General features: G+C 49.8%; 1 protein-coding gene across 2 annotated transcripts in view; it reads right to left on the bottom strand.

Moving 5' to 3' along the window:
* PWD (chloroplastidic phosphoglucan, water dikinase (ATGWD3)) overlaps window positions 1–22713 on the bottom strand; it is a 112783-nt gene that overhangs the window by 28568 nt on the left and 61502 nt on the right. For both annotated transcript variants that reach the window (XM_086814584.1, XM_086814592.1), the window contains exons 8-11: window positions 20535–20705; window positions 20264–20316; window positions 9819–10027; window positions 9512–9630 (exon numbers count right to left, since the gene is read on the bottom strand). In XM_086814584.1, the coding sequence (XP_086670710.1) occupies window positions 9512–9630; window positions 9819–10027; window positions 20264–20316; window positions 20535–20705 (552 nt within the window). The remainder of the gene's footprint in view (window positions 1–9511; window positions 9631–9818; window positions 10028–20263; window positions 20317–20534; window positions 20706–22713) is intronic.

Here is a 22713-nt window from a genome sequence, read left to right as displayed (position 1 = left end):
CCACTCGCCTGGATCCCACTGAAGGCGAATAAGAGGCCTGCTGTCCCAGGCCCATAATCTCCAAGAATAGTCCTCCCCTATCGAGGCCGGTGAGGGGTCTACATGCCACTGTCTCCGATGAAAACCGACCACCCGCACCCTCTGAAAGATACAACCCTGGAACTCTTCCAACTCTAGTCGGGTCCTCTGAAGCTGGCCTCCCTCTCCCACCTCGAAGGTGAGTGGGGTGACTCTCTCTGCTGAGCCGCAGACCGCTAGAAGGATCTCATGCCGAGTAAAGACGCCCATCCACTGTGGAGGTGGAGGGTCCTGTACTGGAGTCCGCCACTCCTCGGGGATGGCCGCCTCAATGTCCTGCCTCATCAACTCTCTGCCCCTCATCCCGCTGAGTCTCCTCTCCTGAACCTCTAGAGGCAGCTGCTGAAAACATATCCAGTCGTCTAGGGACTGGGTTGGGCCGGAACTCAACGGGCCCCACGACACGTGAGATCGCGATCCAACCATATGGCCACTGGGAAGTCGGATCAAGGGGTTCCAGATCAATGGCTGCCTCAGGCGCTCCTCATCGGTGCCCGGGGGAGTCTGGAAGAGTGACGGCCTCAGATGCTCCCAGGCCCTCAGAAGGCTAGCTGCAAAACGCTCCTCGAAGCCAAGGCCCACTCCTCTGGATCGCTGCTCTGTAAAGATCCACCTGATGCTGGGGGTCCAAGGGCCGCTAAGAGAAGGAGTGCGGCTGAGAATCCTAGAAACAAGAAACTCCTTCCACGGCTCAGCGCGCCTGGTAGGAGGCCACGAACCACCAACTTGCCAAGCAAAGCTCGGCTCTGACAAATAGGATCAACTATGCCCAGGCCGCCTCTCTCCCTTGGCTGGGTGATCACAGCCCATGCCACCTTGGCCCTGGCGGGCCGCCCGTCGCCACCGGACCAAAGAAAGTTCCCGATGAGCCTCTGCACCTAGCCAATGCACGCCCGCGAGAAGGCCCAGCAAGAAGTGATGTACCACATGGTAGCAAGCAGAACCTGGTTGGCCACAACCACTCGGCCAGCCAGAGATAAACGAGCGGTACTCCAATACAGAATCTTCTTCCGAATGCTTAGAAGAAGGGGGGCTATCTGCTGCTCCGGAGATATGTCAATGCCCACATAACATCCCAAATAGCGCACTGTAGTGCCGGGGGGCAGCCACTGAAACCCATCAACTGGCCTCCAAGTCGGGGGGGGCACAGAACTGACCCACAACCCACACGACTTGTGCCAGTTGATCAAAGCGCCCGAAGCTCTGCAAACCTGTCCATGGCTGAGGCGAAGCGGCGGAGGTTCTCCTCCCCTCCCTGAAGATAGACAGCAGTGTCATCCGCAACTCCGAGTCTAGGAGCTCCTCCGAGGTGTGGATGGGGAGCTGGAGGCCCCGCAAACCTGTATCCTGTGCCGTCAAGAAAGTGCTCATGGCCTTCGCCACAAAAAGAAAAAGAAAGGGCACCAAGGGGCACCCCTGCCGCACCGAGCGCAAGAGCTGGAATCTCTCTCCGCGCACGCCCTGTATCAGCACCTGGCTATGAGCCGATGTGTAGAGTGCAGAGACCCCACGGATCCACTGAGGGGGGAAGCCCATCCTCTCCATAGTGCCTTCCAAGAAGGCCCAGTCCACCCGATCATATGCCTTCTCGAAGTCGAGAAGGAGCACTGCCAGATCCTCCTGCCGAAATCTAGCCAAAGCCGTAGCCTCCCAGAAAGAGAAGATGTTATCCAGGATGCTCCTATCCTGGATGAAGCCTGTCTGCGTGGAGTGGATGATGTCCGGAAGGTGAGGCTGAAGCCGCCTGCTGATCGCCTTAGCTAGGACCTTGTAGGCCGTGCCTAGCAAGGTGATCGGTCTCCACTGTCTAATTTCCAGTCTGTCTCCTCCCTCTTTGGGGATCAAGTGAATCAACCCCTCTGCCATGCTGTCCGGCATGTCTCCCGACTCCATGATCTCCTAGAATGCCAATCTGAAACCCCTATGCAAAAGGACCCCAGTACCTCTGGAAGAAAGCCACTGAGAGACCGTCCTCACCAGGGCATTTGCCCCGAGGAAGTGCCTGAAGAGCCTCCTCCAGTTCCGTATCCGAGAAGGGGGAGAGAAGGGAGTGCTGCAAATGGGCCGGCACAACCGGTCTCGTGAAGCTCCAGACTGCCTCCCGAGCCTCTCTCACCCTGTCATCTGCTGGCTCAGCAGAGAGCAAATCCCTGTAAAAATCTGTGGCGATCACCCGAACCCTAGGGGGATCCACCACCACCTGGCCATCAGCCTGCCGAAGACGCCTGAGACCCTCTCGTCTGAAGCGAGGCCCTGTCGCCTCAAAGAAATCTCGAGTCACTCTGTCTCCAGCCTGTGTCCAAAAAGAAGCCCGAGCATGGAATTGGAACTCCACCCTCCTCTCCTCGATGGATCTGATATTTGTGCGAGCTGACTCCATCTGCTCTGAAATCCAAGGGCTCGTAGGCTCCCTCTCCTGAAGTCTCTGAAGGGAAGCTAGACTCCTCCGCAGGCTCCTCTCCTGCTCTCTGAAAGCCTCCAGTCGGTCCAGGGCAGCCTGTCTGAGCATCCTACTGATCTCCTGCAAACCCCTGTCGAGATCGCTGGCTGCCTATCGTCTCCTGAACTGAAGCTCCTGCCAGACCTGCTCAACTCTGGTCGCAATCTCGGGCTCCTCTATGAGACAATCTGGAATCCGGATGCTCTGGCCTCGCTCTCCTCTCGTAGGGTCATCGATCTGGAGAAGCACTGGAAAGTGGTCTGAAAACGAGGAGCCTGCAAGTATACCCACAGTGCCACCTCTATCGCAAGCCCACTCATCAATGTAAAATCTGTCGATGCGGGAAAGGTAACTCCTGTGGCCCGTCTATCCGAGCGCGAGAAAGATAAACTCCCCTGCAACCTGCCAAACTCCGAGAGAGTCCACGGATCCTGGCCTCTCACCTGCAGCACTAGTTCCTCCCAGGCAGCGAGCTCCGGCCCATGAATGGTCTCTTGGCTGCCCCCCATCCTGTCCTCTGCATCCTCCAGCATGTTGCAATCCCCCCCTAGGCACCAATGGTCTGCCATGGGGAGGGACTGCCTAATGGTGCTCCAGAACTCAGCTCTCCCGGTCGCCCCATTAGGGGCGTAGAAGTTGAGGAAGCCAATGCGGTCTTCCCCAACTCGAAGGATGATCCACTGCGCTCGACCCTGGACCAGAGTGCCCGAATCCACAACCTCGGATAGAAGCTGCTCGCTGACTGAGATGCATACTCCACCCTGGTTCCCCTGGGAGCCATATGCCGGTGACCAAAAAGTGTGACTCCTGCCTGGCAAGATCTTCCCGCAGGTGCGGGTACGCCCGGCAGAAAGGTGGTGCTCCTGGATGAAAAGGATATCTATGGGTCCTCCAACGAGAGCCCTCTGGATCTCCTGGCGAAGTCTGCCCCGACCAATGTAGCAGCGAGGTCCACCAAGACCCTGGATGTTCCATGAGAGGATCCTCATGGATGAGCTATGGCAAGTGAAGCAGCCGCCACTGGCTCACCCCTCTCAGCCGGCCCGGATGAGCTGCCTCCACTCTGTGAGTCTTGGGCGCCGGCTTGGAGGGAGAATAGTCACTGTCTGTGCGGGTGCGGAGTCTCTCAAAAAAAAGGGTGACCTGTCTCTGTGTCCAGCCCCACTCCGCCTTCGCCCTGTCCAGGGCATAGGCGTGAGACCAATCCTCTGCATATATGTATCTAAAGGTAGGCTGCACCCTCGGGGCGGCGTGGAGGAGAATCAGTAGCACCGCCTCAACTGAGGTGTGGAACCGGATCCGCCCGCCAATCTCCTATACCAAACAAGCTCATGCGGGCTGAGTGTAATCGGGTCTGCAATAGGTCCGTGAGCCCCAAGTCACTGAAGTGGTGAGAAAACTCCAGTATCTGATCACGCAAAACTTCCTCTACAGAGTTGCAATCCCATGCTGTGTCTGGGGCAACACTGAGAGGAAAGGAGAAGGCCACCATGCTGCTCACCACTGAAGGAGAACGAGAGGGATGGCACACCACGCAAACTCGCAAGGGCGCGACCAGTGTCTCGAAAGGGCCAGCATCCAGCTGAGACACCTGAAAAAACCGTAATCCACTGGGAGCCCCATCACTCGCGGGGGCCCCCCCAGGGGAGGCTGGAGAGAACTCTGTGGCGGGCGAAGCTAGGATCGCCATCTCCACCGGCCCGGAGTGGCGGTGGAACAGCCGCTGAACTGAACTCTGGCCTACCCAGCTGCGCTGCCCCGGGGCAGTGGGTGGTCTGGAGGAGTATCCTGGAGAGGCCGAGGGAGGGATGGTGGCTCGCAAAGAGGAGGGGGGGAGAGCGAGGAGAGGCTGGAGAGGCATCTGCCATAGGAGAGGTGTCAGGGGGGGCCGTCGGGGGAGGCGGGAGGGGGGGGGGGGGCTTGGGGGGAGAGGGGGGGGGAGGAAGGAGTGCTCTCCGAGTGAGAGGAAGAGGGGCCGGGGGTCGCAGAGTACGGCCCGGGATCCTCAGGAATGTGCTCCATGGAGGGGGCGGGGCCCCCCGCGGGGGGAGGCGGGAGCGGGGTCTCCACGTGGGGGGGCTCCACCGGTGGCCTCAACGGGCACTGAGGCTGAATCCTCGTCCATCGGGGTGGGACCTGCTGGCCGCCTATCCCTGACTGGAGCATAAGTGCGGGTAGGTGCCTGGACGCCAGCCGGGGTCGCCTGTCCGCCAGCCTATGCTGCCTGCTGGCGTCTGCGACGGTCCCTGCGGGCCCGGCGTTTCTGCCGGCGAACCTCCTGCCATCCGCCAGCCTCCTGGGACTGTGCGGCATCCTCCGCCGGGGCCTGCTCGTCAGATGATGGCGCCTGCTGCTGAGACGAGCCAGGGATGTCCGGTCTCTGAGGTGGATGGCCACCCCTCGGGCCTCCTGAAGGGGGTCCAGAGGCGGCAAAGCGTGAAGGGTGAACCCCCTTGTGGGGACAGGCGCGTGCGAGGTGGCCCATCTCCCGACAGATGTAGCACTGGCTGGGGAGGCCCGAATACTCCACGCGTTGTATCAGATGTCCTCCAGAAAGACAAGGGAGGAGGATCGTCTTCGGGAGGGACTCCGGTGACGGAACCACAACACGAATGGCCGGGAGTCCTGCTTCCCGAGCTATCACTGAGGCCGCTGTCTGAGGCGTCTCCAACACCTGCCCGAACGCCTTGCCAATGGATGACAAGAGGGGCAAGTACTCCCTGCGGAGTCCAGGAAAGCAGATAGTGATGGGGAAACCTGTCGCGCCTGCTAGCGGGTCAGAAGCGGGGTCGAAACCGTGAGTCCATCACGTCAGGAATGCCCGGGATGAGCGGAGGGCAATGGGGCTCCGAGCCAGCACCGTCTGAGCTGCCTGGGGGGGCTCGAAATCCACCTGGTAGTAGCCACGTCCCAAAAAATCGACGCTGACGATCTTAGCAGGCACGCCAACGAGGCTGCCTTGCAGAAGGTCGCGAAGCTCTCTCCGCATCGGACGGCTACCCACTATCTTGTAGACCAAGGAGGAGGCCTCAAGAGCGGATACTGTGGAAACAAACAACTGCTGATCTGCAGAGCTGTGAACTCCAGACGGAGACCGGAATCGGCAGGGGTAGTCGGAGCGGCTTCCATGGAGTCCTCCAGAGGGAAAAGGCCAGAGACCGGGGTCACCAACGGGAGGGACACAGACCTACGAGGAAACGGAGAGGCGGAAGGTGAGAGGATAGCGGGGGCGGAGGGGGGGGGGGGGGGGAGCTGAGGCGGGGAAGCTAGCGGTGGGAGGAAGGGCGAGACGGAGGGGGAGGTGAGGGAGAAGGCGGGGGGAAGAGCCGCGAAGCGGAGGAGAAGGCGGGGGGGGGGGGGGGGGGGGGGGGGGGGGGGGGGGATGACGGGGGAGGAAACGAGGAAGGAGGCGGGGGAGGAGAAGGCGGGGGAGGAGGCGAGGAAGGAGTCGGGGGAGAGAGGCGGAGGAGAGGCGGGGGACGGGGGGGCGGGGGGGGGGGGGTGCGCGACGGCGAGGAGCAGCAAGGGGAGGGTGGGTTGGGGCGTAGCTCGTAGGAGCAGATCGACGCAGGTTCTCTCCAGCCATGGAGTGTTGATTATGCTCTTGCAAACAAACAATATCTGGCTGCATTTTATGTACATAAATCCATAACAACCTCCACTTTGAGACATTGCAGAGGCTCTGCACATTGTATGTAAAGCACTTAAGTGTTTGAAGCATGAAAAGGTATGTACAGCAGAGTGTGAGGATAAGAACCAGACATCGAAGAGGCTAGGTCTCTGCCTGCATAGGCTGCATGCCTTCATTGCCCATGAAAGACATAGCATTTTCCTCTTCTTCTGAATCACATATGCGGATGACCTTCTTCAGTACGCCCACCCAATTTTGAAGGATAGGAGCAAAGGCTGAAGTAGAAGTTTGTCCTGGTGAGGGAGAAGAAGCATCCCATTGACGAGATTGAAGGGGGCGTTGCTTCAATACAACCACCTTCTTGGGTTGTTTAAAACCGTCCTGATCAATCCCCACAGTTTCCTTCATCTTCTCTTTCCCTTTATCTTTTCCTTTTCCTGCAAGTGCGGGCACCTGATTGACTGATTTTGCATTCTTTGCTCCATTTGTATTTGCTGTCTTGACTTGCAAATTCTCATTCTTTTCCCGTGTCTGGGGTGGCAAGGCATTTGGGGGGGGGCTGATGCAGAACCATTGGGCATTCAGAGGCTAGATGCCCAAACTTGTGACAGGCAAAACAAGCACCTGCAAACACACCCCACTTCAATTCAAAATACTTTTTGCCCAATTGCACTCCCTCAACTTCCACCGCAATAGAAGGAGGGGTAGGTATGTCAGTGTCCCAGAGAATGCAGAACCTGTTACGGTTTCCTATGGGGCGTGGTGGACAAATGACCTGTCCCAAGGAAGCAGCCAGGCCAGGCAACTCTTCACGCATATAGTCCGGAAAGTTTGCGACCTCAACCCATACAGGGCAGTGATGCCGTATAAGACTTTGATAGTCCTTGTTTGGGGACTAGGGCATAGCATGTACCATTTGCCTCCCATAAAACAAGGGAGAGAACTCAAGAAGCCTCTGCTTGCATGAAGCATCTGATAAATGCACCTCATAAAAGCCTCTGGAAGCAAAATACACTCCCTCTACAAAGCATCCTCCAAGGATGGACTTAATCCACTGCGCGACTTCGCTGGCCGCAGGGATTCTTCCTGGAAAGAATATTATAACCGCAGTTTGAGACAACTTTCTGAGAGGGTTTACCAGGGACGGCAACTTCAATTTGTAGGTGACCTCTCGAATCCGTTTGCCCCATTCCTGTCGTGACTGCTGAAAGTCATCCTTAAGGGTATCAAACACATACTGAGCTTCCAACGTAAATGCATCATCTTGTAAAGCCGGCTCTGATAGGCGGCGCTTAGCATCTGCAGATCTTTCTTTTCGAGCATATGTACAAACATCTAAAGCTGAAGCCATTGATAGAACCACGGAAAGGGAAAGGCTGTGAAAAGGAACAGGCCGATATTGACAGAAGGAGCAAGAAGGAAAGTGGAATAGAACAGTAAGGCAGAAAAGGTGCAGGAAGGTGGCAGAAAAAACTGCAAAAGGACACTATAGAGTTGTGGGAAAAGTAGGGCAGGGAAAGGCTGAATCGTGCAACAGGGGGCATGAGGTAGAACAGTCCCGGAGATAAAAACACATACACACCGACCCTTACACACACACACACACACACACACACACACACACCTCTCTCTCTCTCTCTCTCTCACACACACACACACACACACACACACACACACATTGCTTAGTGAAACCACTGCTTCATTGATAAAATAAATGTACAATCATAGCTGCCCCAGAGCGGGACAGCAAGGACTCAGAGAAACAATGGGAAAACACCTCAAGCTGCAGAAAAGCAAGCTCTGCGAGATCATAAGAATCTCTGAGAGACTGGTAAAGAGATATACGGAAGAAGGTAAAAGGGTCGACATGAAAAGCAACTGATTCCAGACATGATAGATAGTCCAGAAAGCCCAGAATCTCGTCCAATCCAAGAAGACTGCATAAGCTGGCAATGTAGGAGAGAGTCAACCAAAAAGCCAAAACCATCTCCCAAAAAGTCTGCTTGGAAATTGTGCATGTAGGCCCCTTGACAATTTGTCTAGGAGGGCTCGAGATTGGGGGCAGTACCAGAGAAGATGGGGCACCGTCTCATATGGGTGAGAGCATCGCCTACAAGAGGCTGAAGCAATGTGTCTATGTGCCAAAAGGATCCCCACCAGAAAAATACCCATAATACATCTCCATAGAAACAATCGTTGCTTCAAAGGCAATTTGCTCATCCATATCCGTCCCAATGCTGCTCTCCACCAAGGCATGGATTTAGACATCTTCCAAAGATGATTTCCTCCCTTGCAGCCGACAGCCAGCTGCAAGCTAGGAAATCAGACAGCGAACAGAAAATAAGAATGGAGATGGACAAAAGAAACAGGAGAAAGGATGGAGGTGGTCGATAGCAAACAGGAGCAGCAATACACAGGCGAGCAGCATGCTTAGTCTTCACACGGCGCAAGCGAGCAGCTACCACACAGTTCATAGGCGCAGGCCAGCAGCTACCAGACAGGACGCAGGCGCAGGCAAACTCCTACACACACACACACACACCAACCCATTGGATATTTTGAAGACGTTATTATTACTTTCTTTCTTTCTTTCTTTCCCTGGAGATCACTTCCGGCAGATCATAGCAGATGGATTCATCCAGAGGCCAAGATATCTACACAGGCACATGTTACATGCCATGCGGATTGTGATTGGACAGATCCAAGTCTTGCCTTAGAGTGGAGGCAGGGAGAGCAGGGGGTATTGACATGGAGGACAAGATCTGTAGACTTTGCTCTATGGAGGTCGATACAAGGAGCACTACATTTACAACTGCCCAGTGTATTATGAGATCCTGGGGAGATTTCTTTGCCTCTTCAGATAGGGATTTGGCCCATTATCCAAGATGATCAACTTCTTCGACCAGCATTGCCTCGAACTTTACCTGATGGAGCTCCGTGAACGAACACTTCCTCCTCAGAGAGAGCAGAGCCCATCCCCACGACACATGCATCATAATTCTCATATCACGAGCTTTTTCCAAATATTGGATGGATAAGGAGAATGTCCTCCCTCTTGATGCTACTAGCACTCATATTCACATGATCTCTCTCTCTCTCTCTCTCTCTCTCTCTCTCTTTTGCAGAAGCTTCATTTTTTTTTCGAAACCTTTCTCAATATATTCTTTTGGGAGACCTCATGGTTCTTTTGCTGAGGGACAAAATGTTTATAGACAAGACCTTAAAAACTTTGAAAGGTTTCTTGTAACCATGTGTGCATGTGCTGTGTGTGTGCACGTGCATGGGGGTCTACGTGGGTCCCTTTTTTTTTTGGGGGGGGGGGGGGGGGGGGGGGTGGGGGGGTTGTATGTGTAGAGTTTCACCTCAACATTCCTTGGATAAACCTGCAACAGCATATCAGAGAATGCTTCAGAAAGTCTTCTTGCTCTTTCGATCGTAGCTTTAAGACGAAGGGCCCAAATCCTTGAACCGTCTTCATTTCCTGCCAGACAGAAACATCAGAGTTCTTGTATGTCTTTCCCTCAGAGTTGGCAGTTCTTTAGTGCTGAAATGACTTGGCAAATACTATGGCAGTTCTTTAGTGCTGAAATGACTTGGCACTTCACTCAATGTTGATTAACTTGTTTTAAAACAAGCCTCAAGATCATAGGGTTTCCCACTAAAACAAACCTTCTCTTTCAGCCATTCCTGCTGATTGCCATGCCATGATCTCGTTTTCAATCGCCATGCATTCGCTTTGCTGCCAACCAGATAGTCCTACATGACGAATACCAAGAACAACCGCTCCTAAAGGATAATTCCAACAGTTAACATTCTTTGATTGAGCTTCACTAGCCAGCATCACAGATCCTCCCATGGCATCTAGAGTGTTGAAAAACCTACATAACAGAAGAGTCCATTTAAAAATAAATAAAAATTAAATGGAACACTTAACACATCATACACCAATCTCAAAATGATTGTTATTCACTCCTTAACACTCACATAGAAAAACCTATATAAACCATCCTGAAATATTCTTGCTGCCAGACATCACATGCTGATGTGGCATTTTGTAACGATATGGCAGCCAGTCAGCTGATGAAGTGTTGATGATGTGGCAGCTCCCCTCGCCCCCTAGACATTCCTTTCTTTGAGTATAATGTTCGTGTGGGCTGCAATGACACACGGCATCTCCACGCGCTTCCTCCATGAGTTTTGGAAGTGGCTGTGGGACAGCTTCTGGCGACGGAAGATTACTCTTTACCTGTGGTGGCAGATAGCACACAAGAGCTTGGCAGTGGACAGATTGGCAGTTGGAGGTCGGTCGGCTCTCTGTTCTAGATGTGGACACCCTCTACAATGGCATTGCCTTTGGGATTGTCCTAAGCCACAGTAGATTTGGTTGTGGATCCTCCGCATTTTCACCATGGACGAGACACCAACCTGCAGTGCCACTGCCACTCACCAGGATCCCACTGTATCAGTGGCAGCCCTCCCATAACCCTTATCTTCTTTGGCTAGAGGTGGGTTGACATGCCATCTGTGGTCATGAAACCCAATCACTCTCACCCTCATGACTTTCTCTATCGGGTCAAAGGGAAGATTGATCAGATCCCCCTCCTCTTGATAGAGTATCCCGATGGCAGTCCATGGTGTAGATGGAGTTGTCGGTGTCGAGGGTGAGTCTGTCTCTGCTTGGGATCCCAGCTAGGCTCCAGTCTTGAGTCTCTGGCGGGCATCGTTTGAAGGTGAGCCACACTCCTAGAGACTGGGCCAGTCCCTCGCTCAATGCGCCCCATGAGACGAGAGGACGAGTGTTACGTCCCAAACTGCAGCCGGACTTGGGGGGGAGGATATGGCCGTTTTGCTTCTCAACTTCGAGAAGGCATATGACATAGTTGATTGGCCCTTTTGGAGGGAAGCATGTTGAGACTTGATTTTCACCTGCCTGGATTCGGGGAGTTGCAGCCCTCTACATGAAGGTCCACAACCAGGTCCTTCTTCAGGGCGGCCAAGGAGAGCGTTTTGCCATTTCCCGCTCGGTGCGCTAGGGCTGCCTGCTTGCACCATTCCTCTTCTTTTTCGTGGTTGAGGCCATGAGTTCCTTTCTTCGAGCGCAGGATACAGGCCTCCGAGGGTGCGCTTGCCCATTCGCACCATGGAGGAGTTATTGGATGCAGAGTTTGCAGATGACACTGTCCCATACCTCACGAGGTCGGAAGGGAGCCTTGGCTGCTTTGCAGCAGTGGTTGAGGAGCTCTACCTCACCGTAGGGGCGAGGATCAATTGGCACAAGTCGTGTGGCTTCTAGGATAGTAGCACTCCCAGCCCAACTTGGCGCCTAGTTGACGAGTTCAGATGGATCCCTTGCCGCACGGTTGTGCGGTACCTTGGATACAAGGTGAGCATCGATATTTGAACAGAGCAAGTTAGCCCCGCTCCTCCTGAGCATTCGAAGGAAGCTTTTATATTGGAGCTCTACTCAGTTATCACTTGCAAGGTGATTGGTGGTAGACAACTAGGTTCTTCTGGCTACCATGTGGTACATTACCTCATGTTGGGCATGTGCACCATTTGATCTGGAACTTTCTTTGGTCTCGAGGACATGGTCGCCCAGCTTGGGTGAAGGTGGCTTGCTGCGTACTCATTCAGCCTTGGGCTGCACAAGGAGGCCTGGACTTAATAGATCCTGTGACCCAGAGCAGGGCCCTTTTGGGCAAGCTAATCGTGTGAGGATTGTACCTCGGGGGGAGCCCTTGAAGAATTTCTTGATCAGCCACATTTCCTTGTGCCTTCCTACCCGTGGAGGCCCTTGGACGCCTGAGATTCGATGGATCTTCTCGGAGGCCCCCCTCCGCAACCTTAGAACTGGCTTTGAGGATTGGTTTGTAGTAGCGAGCCTCTTCCACACATTGGCAGCTTCTCCGTCTTGCCCTCATCCAGGTTCCCCCACTTGCTAGGAGGAGAGAGAGAGAGAGAGGGAGGGAGAGAGAGAGAGAGAGAGAGAGGGAGGGAGAGAGAAATGAAATGTTATATTAACGTCTTCAAAAGGCCAAAGTGACCTATGAGACCAAAGTTACAACCATGTGACATCTGATACACTATCTGGGAAGGCGGAAATGGGTTCCAGACCAAGGCATCTCTCTCTCTCTCTCTTGGAATTGGCTCTGTGAGGGGCTAGCTCAGACTATGGACACCTTGCAAAGTTACCGTCGACTCCTAGAGCAGGATTGTCTGGGCCAGTGTCACCACGAACGTTTCAGCCCCAAAACGTTTAACCTCGAAACGCGGAGATTCAACCCGAAACGTTTCACCTTGGAACAAGTACGGACCAGAACGCTGGACCAAAACGCCTATATATATATAATCAAGAGATATAGGTGCTAGGTCTACTATTTGTTAGCAATAAGTATACAAATGTCAAACTAAGAAGAGCTTCTATTATGATCTGGGACATCGACTCTACCATTCCACCGGATTGGCTTCTCCCTCCCAAGAATCCCCTCGACATTCCGTGGATGGCCTCTTTCACCTGCACCAGAGTTCCCTTGGTGGTTTTTGGTTTTTCACGTGACAGCCTCATCGACACTCATAAGGTCAGACCGGGTAGCCTCCTAACTGTGTCCCATAGGCAGATCAATGATGACCACCCCTCCCGGTTGCAAGGGGAGGAAGTGGGCCACAGGTTCCCCCCCCAACCTCCCCCCTTTTTCTTCTCTTGAGGCAGGGGCGTTGCATCCTGGCACTTATCGCTTTGGGAGAATAGCCCGTTGGTTCACATACAATGGAACCCCAGAGAGTGGCAGTGGAGAGGCCCATTGATTCAAGAACCCGAGGAGGCCATCCCATTCTTTGATTACTCCGTCCGGCTTGTCCACCATCGGATCCTCCTCAAGACCATAGATGGCACCCCGACTGTGTTGTAGCATTGGCAAGCTCAGGGAGTCTGTCGAGGATTTCTGGCAGAGACTCTGGAGCAGCTTCCATCCCTAGAAGATCTCCTTCTTTCTATGGCTCTTAGTCCATCAGAGCCTAGCTGTGTGCACATGGCTGGCGTCGGGCGATCACAGGCAGACCAACGAGCCGTTGCCATTGCAGCAGCCCGAAGGAGAGCCAGAGACATTGCGTGTGGGACTACCCCCAAGCACAGCAGGTATGGCAGCGCATCCTCCGCCTTTTCACCTCTGATCCGAGCACCACCCACACCCTCGCATGGGGGCTGTAGCATGGGTTGTAGAGGTGGGCGAGGCGTAAAGCAAGGCCTCGCTCACTGCTGCTTATATTTATCTATATATATATGCACACACACTTTTTTTTTGTAAAACCAGTTGAAATTGCATTATATCATAAATGTACAAAAGGGTTTGACATCAAGAGGATGTCTAAACCCTAGAACTTAAAAACAACAGTAAAAAAGTTCTATGCAAGAACAGGGCAGTGCTCAAGAAAAGAGCCTATGCCCTATCCATCAGAAACAGTAAAAGAAAAGCTGAACACAAGAAACATCCAAATCTTCCTCATGTACGGCATCATATAGGGACTGCCGCAAAGAGGCTCGGAAGAACTCATAAGGGTGCTGAAGGGGTGAATTTCGCTGTAGCCAGAGGGTCCATAAGGCCCAGTATCTGATCCAATGGAAAAAAAGAGAATACTATGACAAAGAAGCTGATAACGTGCCAAACATCCAGAGAAATCTGTAGAACTTGTGTGCAGGAAATCTGAGAGATAAAAAATAGGAGATCTTATCCAGAAGGTCTCTGGAATATGAACAAGACCACAATAAATGCGGAATACTCTCAGTAGTATGATGACATCTTGGACAAAGAGGAAAGGCAATCCTTCTTTGAGCCAATTTCACTCCCACTGGAAAAATACCGACAATGCATCTCCAAAGAAAGAGTCTCTGCTTCAATGGCATTTTCAACTTCCATATCAATGTCAGTTTTCCTTTCCACCAAGCTAAAGACTTATCCAGATGCCAAAGAGAATTAGCATGATGAGCAATCCATGGAGGAGGTAATAAGTCAATAGATGCAAAGGCTGAGAGGATAATCTTGAACTTGAAGACTGAAGATGCCAATCTTGAAGCCTGTCTCTTACATCCAATGTTGGAATCGGAAGAAAAGGGTGTAAGAGATCTGCAATAGCTTTCCATATAGATCTATGATGCATCCTGCTGCCGGAAAAGAAAGAATTTGCCCTCGAGTATCTACCACGTTGTCAATGAACCGGATGCCCAACTTCATAAGATTGTAAGCTCTGATTGGTTGTTGCACAGCAAGGGGAGAGTAAAAAACAGCACTCCAATGTATGCTTTCCATTCGAAGCGAGGAAGCTATAGAAGCAGGATGGGGAGACCATTTGATGCGAGAGAGCACTTTCTTCCAATCCTGAATCAAGGAAGTAGAAAATGGACAACCAGGGATTTTACCTTGAAATTTGCCAAGTACTACTTCCGATGGATCAACTAACCAACGACCATAAGCATTTGTGCGCATCTGACCACACAAAATTGCCAACATGATAGACCAAGGCTGCTCTTGTTGAAAAAAGGTTTTGAGCATAGTGATCTTTCTTGCCAGCACATGAAATTTGATGTTTATAATATTCAAACCACCATGCATTCTTGGTGAGCAAAGCAGGTCCGTTTTGAGCAACCTTAAAAGCTTTTTTATGAAGTTTAGTTTTCCAAAAAATCTCCATGGCTTGAGACATAAAAAGAAGAAAGATCTCGAGATGACCAATGTAAGAGAGGAAGGTAGAACTGGACATAAGCCAGAACAATGGACTGAACAATTCGAAGCCGTACGTGCAATGGCCAAGTGGAGATCTTCCAATATTCTAATTTGTCTTGAATTTTGTTTAGCACCCAAGATATTTGTTGCTTATTTCTGATTTTCCAGCCAATGGGATAACACAAATGTCTTACTATGCTTTCCGGATAAATAATCTGGCCGGGCCATAGGATAGCATGTCAGTCACAATGCTTGAGAGGTAAGAGTATTGATTTCTGAAAATTAATTTTTAGACCAGCTGCCAACCCGAAATCTGAAAGAGTATCCATCAATAGGCGAAGCTCCAGAGGACTGTTCTTTGGCATGAAGAATGAATCATCTGCATAAGCCTGTGCAATGAAAGGCCGTGAACCAGAAATCTGAAGCCCCTCTAACTGTCTAGTATCAACCAGATGATCCATATAAAGAAGCAAAGGATGTGAAGCAATAGCATAGAACAAAGCACTGAGAGGGCATCCCTGTCGAACTGATCGTTCTAGAGTCCAAGACTCAGACAAATGTTTCCCTATAAAGCATTGAGGAGTGGAATCTGAGTAAAGCCAATATATGACATTAACTAGCTTTGGCCCAAAACCAAGTTTAGACATGATTTGAGAAACATAATCCCACTGTACCGTATCAAATGCCTTTGCCACATCCACCTGCATGACCAAGACATCTTGAGCAGAGTATTTTGCATATTCCATTGCAATGAGAGTATTGGAGATATTATCATGTATATGCCTTCTTGGAACAAAACCATATTGCCTAGGATGAAGTCCATCATGAACGATATCCTTTATCCGATGTACCAACATTTTAGCAATAAGTTTATATATAACAGGCATCAAAGTGATAGGCCTCCAGTCATCCATTGTCTCACACAGCGGTTTTTTGGGCAGAAGCTTAACCAGACCATGCTTCCAAGCTGAGGGAAGATGTTGATGCTGCCAGGCTACATTAATGAGCTTCAAGATTGGACCCTTCAATTCATCCCAGAAGGCTACAAAAAATTCAACCGTCAAACCATCCCAGCTTGGGGATTTATGTTTACCCAAACGCTTGAGGGCTTCATCCAATTCAGTATCTGAAAAGGACATTTCCAGCATTGAAGCTTTTTGCAAAGAAACAATAGGAGAAACAAGCTCAATAAATCTGCTCCGAGCCAATGCAGCCTGAGGTGCAGAAGAAGATGGTAGAGAAAAAAGAAGCTGAAAATGATCCAGACATTGTTTTTCTAGCTGCGATAAAGTCTGGGTCCAAAGACCATCGGGTTTCCTGACTCTCATGATAGATTGACTTTGTCTGTACATGTGTAAATTTCGAAAGAAAGATTTCGAGGAGCAACCCTTATCTAGCATAGGTTTAAATCTAGCCCTTGTCTGCCATTTGGAAAGCTTGCGTTTATCATTAGCATCAATTATGGAAGAAGCACAAGACAATGAATTCTATTCAGAAGCAGAAAGAGACCTTTGATGGCTAATCTGTACCAAAGACTGCTTGTATGATTTTGCCCACTGGATATGCTGTCTGGTTTCTGCCATGTACCATCTTCCATATTCCTTAATGACATTTTGAATACGATGTACAAAAGAGTTCCAGGCAAAATCCAGATCCTCCTGAGCATGGGATAACAATGGCTTACAAGCCAATCTGATCATTTGCTGGAATTTTTCATGAGAAAGATATAATTGATTAACCTGCAAATGTCTGACTAAAAAGAGCTGAATATCATCCAGAGGCATACCAAATGAAAGGTTGAGCCAAAGTGGAGTGTGATCAGATAGTTGTTGAGAATAATCAGTCCACATTTGACATGTATAATCATCATATTGCTGAGCATGAATAAGATACCATCTATCAAGCCTGGCCCAATATTCTGTAAAAGCATTATGATGATATGTGAATCCCAAAACCGAAGGGTGAGTTGCTGTCCATAAATCTGCAGTATGAAGTGATGAAGTCATATGTTCCCATTGCTGGATTTCAAAGGGAAGCATATGGGATTTATGTGTGGTATTGTCCTTCCAGTGAGGAGAATTATTAAAGTCACCACAAGATAGAGCATTTGAGGACCAAGGATATTGGTTTATGGAGTCCCACATTTGAGCTCTGGAAGCTGAAATTTGAGAGGCATACAAGGAGCCTATTTCAAAAATCTCTCCATTGATCATACATTGGATAATCATCCATCGGCCACAAAGATCATTATATGCTACACAGGGCTGCAGATCATGTCTGGCTAAAATACACAACCCAGAGAATTGTCCAGATCCTGCCTAAAATATATCATATCCTGAAAAGAACCCATGCTGGCCAGCAAAAGAATGCTGATTATGCTCTTGCAGACACACAACATCTGGATGAGTATTATTTATATAATGCCATAGGAGCCTCCATTTATGCTGATTGCAAAGGCCCTGTATGTTATAAGAAAAACATTTAAGAGAAGCACGCATGAAAATATGTACAAGAGATGAGCAGTCCTCAAAGAGAAAGGGAGGAATCAGGCCTCTGCCATTGCGACAGGGTCTTGCTGACCCTCAGAATCCAATTCCCTGACTAGATCATCTTCTTCACAAAGTGGAATACCCTTCTTAACTGCATTGACCCATGCCTTTGAGATGGGGCTGTCCGAAGAGGTAGAAGGTTGACCAGGAGATGGAGCAGAAGCATCCCAATTACGAGATTGGAGAGGTCTTTGTTTGAGAGGCACCGTCTTCTTTGCATTCTGCCAACCCTCGTGAGAAGATGAATTATTTTCCACTAGCTTGCTTTTTCCTTTATCCTTGTTTTGAGCTGAATTGGCTTGGTTCCCTGTATGAACTGAAGGCTTTGCTCCTTTAGCTTCGATCTTTTCCACATAAGTCTTTTGACCTCCTTTAGTAGATAGCTGAGGAATGGCAGCTGGAGGAGACGGATGAAGGATCGAGGGACACTCAGAAGCTAGATGCCCGAACTTGTGACAAGAGAAACAAGCTCCAGCAAAAATGCCCCATTTCAAAGTAAAATATTTCTTTCCCAAATTAACACCCTCAATCTCAACTGCAATAGAAGAGGGGGTTGGTTTATCAGTATCCCATAAGATGCAAAAACGATTTTTATTACCTGTGGGACGAGGGGACAGATCACTTGTCCCAATGTCATTGCTAAACCTGGAAGCTTTGTTCTCATGTAATCTGGAAAATCAACGACTTCAACCCATACAGGGCAGTGATGTTTAATGAGATTCTGATAATCCTTATTAGGAGACCAAGGCATGATGTGCACCATTTGACGACCAAAAAATAAAGGGGACATTTCCAGCATCTTTTGTTTTGTCAATGCATCCAAGAGATGAACTTCATAAAATCCTCTGGAGGCAAAATAGACTCCTTCTACATAGCATCCACCTAGGAGAGAATTCACCCATTGTCCCACATCATTAGCCGAGGGTATTTTACCTGGAAAAAAGATGATGACTGCAGTTTGAGAGAGCTTCTTCAGAGGATGCACAAGAGAAGGCAACTTCATCTTGTAAGTGAGTTCCGGAGCTGGTAGTATCCATTCTCTTCTACTTTGTTGAAAATCCTCATTCAACATGTCAAACACATAGGAAGCATCTTCAGATGAAGGAGCTATGGGGGGCAGAGATTCCCTTGATTGTCTTTTAGGTTCAGGAGAAAGAGCTCTCTTGACATAATACTTGCTTGTTTCTGCCATCGAGACTATTCGATTCAGCAGGAAGACACAGATCAGAAAAAAAGGGGGACAGCGCTATTGAAATACTATCTTACACAGAAGGGAAAACAGAGACCTGTAGCGAGGCGCGCACACACACACACACACACACCCGCACACACACACACTCCTACACACGCAGACAGGTCGCGGAAGAGAGGAAGATAGGGCAGATTGACGATGAGAATACAGTGTTTCTGTGCGCTAAGAAGGGACCCACAGAAGGTCGCGAGAGGGCTGCAGGCCTGACACAGACCAGGAAGCAGGCGCGCCTTACCAGACGTGCTCACACACAAGGGGCGGGCAGGTCGAGCAGAATAGCAGGCGAGCAGGTCGAGGGAGCAGGCCAGCCTACGCACTCCACACACACACACACACATGTGCGCGCGCGCGCGCACACACACACACACACACATATGCAGTAGTTCCGATACGGCCATGGACTCCAATGTCACACACTAGCTCACGAGAGGTGAAGCATACCCTGTTTGTGCATTCTCTATCATATGAGACATATTATCAACTTTGGTCTTGATGCAATAGTCCCCGAGTTCCTTGGGAAGTCCACAACAATACTTCTCCACTTGTTCCACCAATGGCACCACACAAAATGAAGTAACTGGCAAAAGGGCATCCCAAAACTTCCTGTCATACTCTTCTAAATTTACACAATCCCTGGAATCCAGTTTATGCCATGCCGTCATGACATCAACCTCAAATGTCAAGGTCAACCATAAAGATGAGAAGATCTGCTTAAACTCCACCCAAGTACCAGCAGCTATCCCCTCATGTAGCAGTGTTAACCACCATTGCAAAGCATTTCCCTTCAAAAAGGATGATGCCTTCCACACTTTTGAAGCCTCCATGAAGTTCCCTCCTGAAAACGCTGCATCAAACTGCTGAATTAAAGTAAGGGCTCTCAGCCTTATCCTTGGCTCCACTGAAAGTCTCAAATTTTACCATGGCTCCACCGATCATCAGTAGCATAGCAACTTGGCACATTTGGCAAACCCAATGCAGCGAGGCCATCAAGACGGCTTGATTACCCCACCACTTGAGCTCATCCATTCCATTTGGGTGGATCTCATACACACGCTCCGAGGCTGTTTTGAGCACTTAACCAATGATTTAGAGCACATGCACTAGTGGTGTGAGGCTTTCTTCCGTGTCTAGACCCTCAGACCCTTCCTATCCTAGGGAGAAGGCTTTTCTCTCCACCTCCAGTTGTAGTGTTCCTCTAATAGAGTGGCCAGCCGAGGAGGGAGCCCCCCTTTCCTTATCTCATTTGTATGTTTGGACTGCTTTTTAGCAGTGTTATATTCAGCCGTATGGCTGGTTTTTCTTTATGACTAATGGAAGGATCTTTCTTTGGAAAAAAAAAGACAAGCAGCGTTGTCAGCCTTGTTGAGTACAACGTACGAAATTTTGGCAAAATCCATCAGTCTTTGCCTTCACTTGACCTCATATACATATGCAGATGAGCTTTGTCAAAGATATGCCCATCCTAGACAAAACCTTCATTTTTTGAGAGGCAACAACAGTGACAAAGGTCACAAGACAAGAAGCTGTCAATTTGAGCAGAATCTTGTATACAAAATGACATCATGGGGGCAGTTACATGGAGGAGGAGGGAAATACCTGCTTAAGAGTACAAATAAATAATCCTCCAAGCCAATCTCACAAAGCCGCCACTACAGGTCACATGAAAATGACGTTAAAAACTCTACTATATCTTAGCTTCTTAAATAACTGGGGGTGGAGGGGGAGTGGGACAGGGAATCAATAAGAAAGACAATACCAGCACTAGCATGCATTTATACCAATCATGTGTCCCAAAAACAAGAGAAGTTTGCAAATCCATGTTATTGTGATTGAATCTTGACAAGCCTAAGCATTGAAATAGACGCACCTTTTGGCGCATTGCGATAGCAGTATCAGAAGCGTCATTTCGAAGGCCACTCTCAAGGCCTTTAATAAGAGCAGCTCGTAAACTGGTTAGTGCATGCATTGTGCCAATAAGATAATCTGTCCCTTTACCAGCATTGCCATTGCTTGCAGATTCTCCAAGTTCATCTAAACTCTGTCAAAAAGAAGGGTGGAATAAGTACCATCTCTCTCTCTCTCTCTCTCTCTCTCTCTCTCTCTCTCTCTCCAACTAGCATACTATCATGATAGGGCACATCTAAGCCAGTCTTTTTGGTTGAGTCCTAGAAGCAGAAATCAGCAATCATGTAGAGAGACATGGCTAACGAGCCAAGGGACAGGCCGGGTTCAGGAGGTCCTCCACCTTAGATCACGTCTTTACTTTGAGGGAAATTATTGAGGAAGCCAAGAATAAGGGAAGGCGGTGTGTTGCTTTGTGGGTTTCTACAAAACTTTCGATAGTGTCCTAAGGACTTGTCTCTTCAGGAGACTCCAGGAGTTTTGAGATCCTAGCGGATATGATATGGAGAATACTAACACTAGAGGATATACTTTGTGCATACATCTCCAAGATACCATCAGATTGGGAGAACTACATCCCGATGGTCGAGTTTGCCTATAATAGTTCTAAGCATGTGGCTATTGGTTATAGTCCGTTTATGCTCATGCACAGATACGAACCTAGATCTCCAGTAACAGTTGGACTTACGGGTATTCAGATTGGTGCAGTGATGCAGTTTTTTTGGAAACCCATTTTCTCTTTTAGGTAGTGTCTAGAAGCTAGCACAATTATGTTAGATAGGAAGTTGCAATGTACATATGCTGATCTAGAATGTAGCCGTACGCTTAGCTTGTATCGGCCGAGATGGTCAATGTAGTATGAAACCAATGCAATCAACCGGGTCAAGTGGGTGATTAATATGTAAAGGCCATGCACCTGCTAAAAAAGGTAAGCTGATCGTGATGCATGGAGAGATCCGGAAGAACAAAGGCGACGAAAAAAGAAGAAGGGAATGGGAGTTTGAAGGTATCGGGGGACAGATCGTTTTTTGGAGGAAGGAATGTAGAACAAGTCTTCCTTTTGGTTTTGTATAAAAAGGGGTTTTGGGCTGAGGAATGTGGCGGAAGTACAGGGTGACGAGAGAGAGAGAGAAGAAGAGAGAGAGAGAGAGAGAGAGAGAGAGAGAGAGAGAGAGAGAGATTAAGCGTCTACTAAAGACCCAATGGGCCTATGAGACCAAAGTGATACAATAATGTCCATGGCATATCTCATCATGGAATGGAAAATAAAACAAAAACAAAACATAAACATAGCTATCTCACTCGGGTGATACAAAACTGTCCATGGAAACTCATCATGGAATACTAGGAAACATAGAAACATGAGAGCAACATCAGTCCCCAATAGATGGTATACCACTCTCCAAAATATCAAGCATGGGGCTAATGAGTATGGCTGAGAGGTCTCCCACAGCTATGTTAGGTGGAAAGGTAGCTCGATGGCGGTGGAGCATGTCCTAAATTTGGAGCTGATGAGGAGATCGTTGCTGACGGCCGGAGGTGTTGGGTAAGCTGTAGTGCGGAGGCCCAGTCCGAGGTAACCCCTCTCGGGCAAGGTGGGTCTGGTGCAGCTCTAGGTGGGTCCACAAGATCCACTGTATCAGTGTCCTCCACCTCCTGGGTCCAAAAGAAATTGGTGATATTTGGTTGGCGAGGGAGTCGTCGGGGTGGCTGGGGCCGAAGCTCTCTCAAGAAAGTGTCCATGTGTGTCCGAAGCTCAAGCAGGAAGAGGCCTAGGCAACGCTGGTCCAAGAAGTTGATGATCCTGGAGAGTGGACCAAATCCCTCACGAAACAGACAGTGAAACCTCCTGCGGATTAGATAGAATACTCGGCAGAGTGGCATATGTAATGCTCCTCCGTCTCAACCTCTGTGGCATAATCGGCAGATCCTCTCCTCTCTGGGTCTCTGTATGAGCTTCCCGGCTTTGAAGACGCGCTCAGCTCTACCTGTCTCCACACTGAGGCGGTGGGATGAAACCCTTATCTAGCCAATTGCAATCCGCATGGCATGGGGCATGTGAGCACTCAGGTATCCTGGCTGCTAGATGACTCCATCCTCAGTGAGCATGAGGAAGTGATCTCTGCAAAAGTGTATCTCTATTG

Source organism: Cibotium barometz, chromosome 2, assembly GCF_041138505.1.
Source record: "Cibotium barometz isolate CiBa-2024 chromosome 2, ASM4113850v1, whole genome shotgun sequence".
Classification (NCBI taxonomy): Eukaryota; Viridiplantae; Streptophyta; class Polypodiopsida; order Cyatheales; family Cibotiaceae; genus Cibotium; species Cibotium barometz.
The sequence above is the reverse complement of the archived record's forward strand: the minus strand, read 5'-3'. Positions and strand labels throughout refer to the sequence as shown.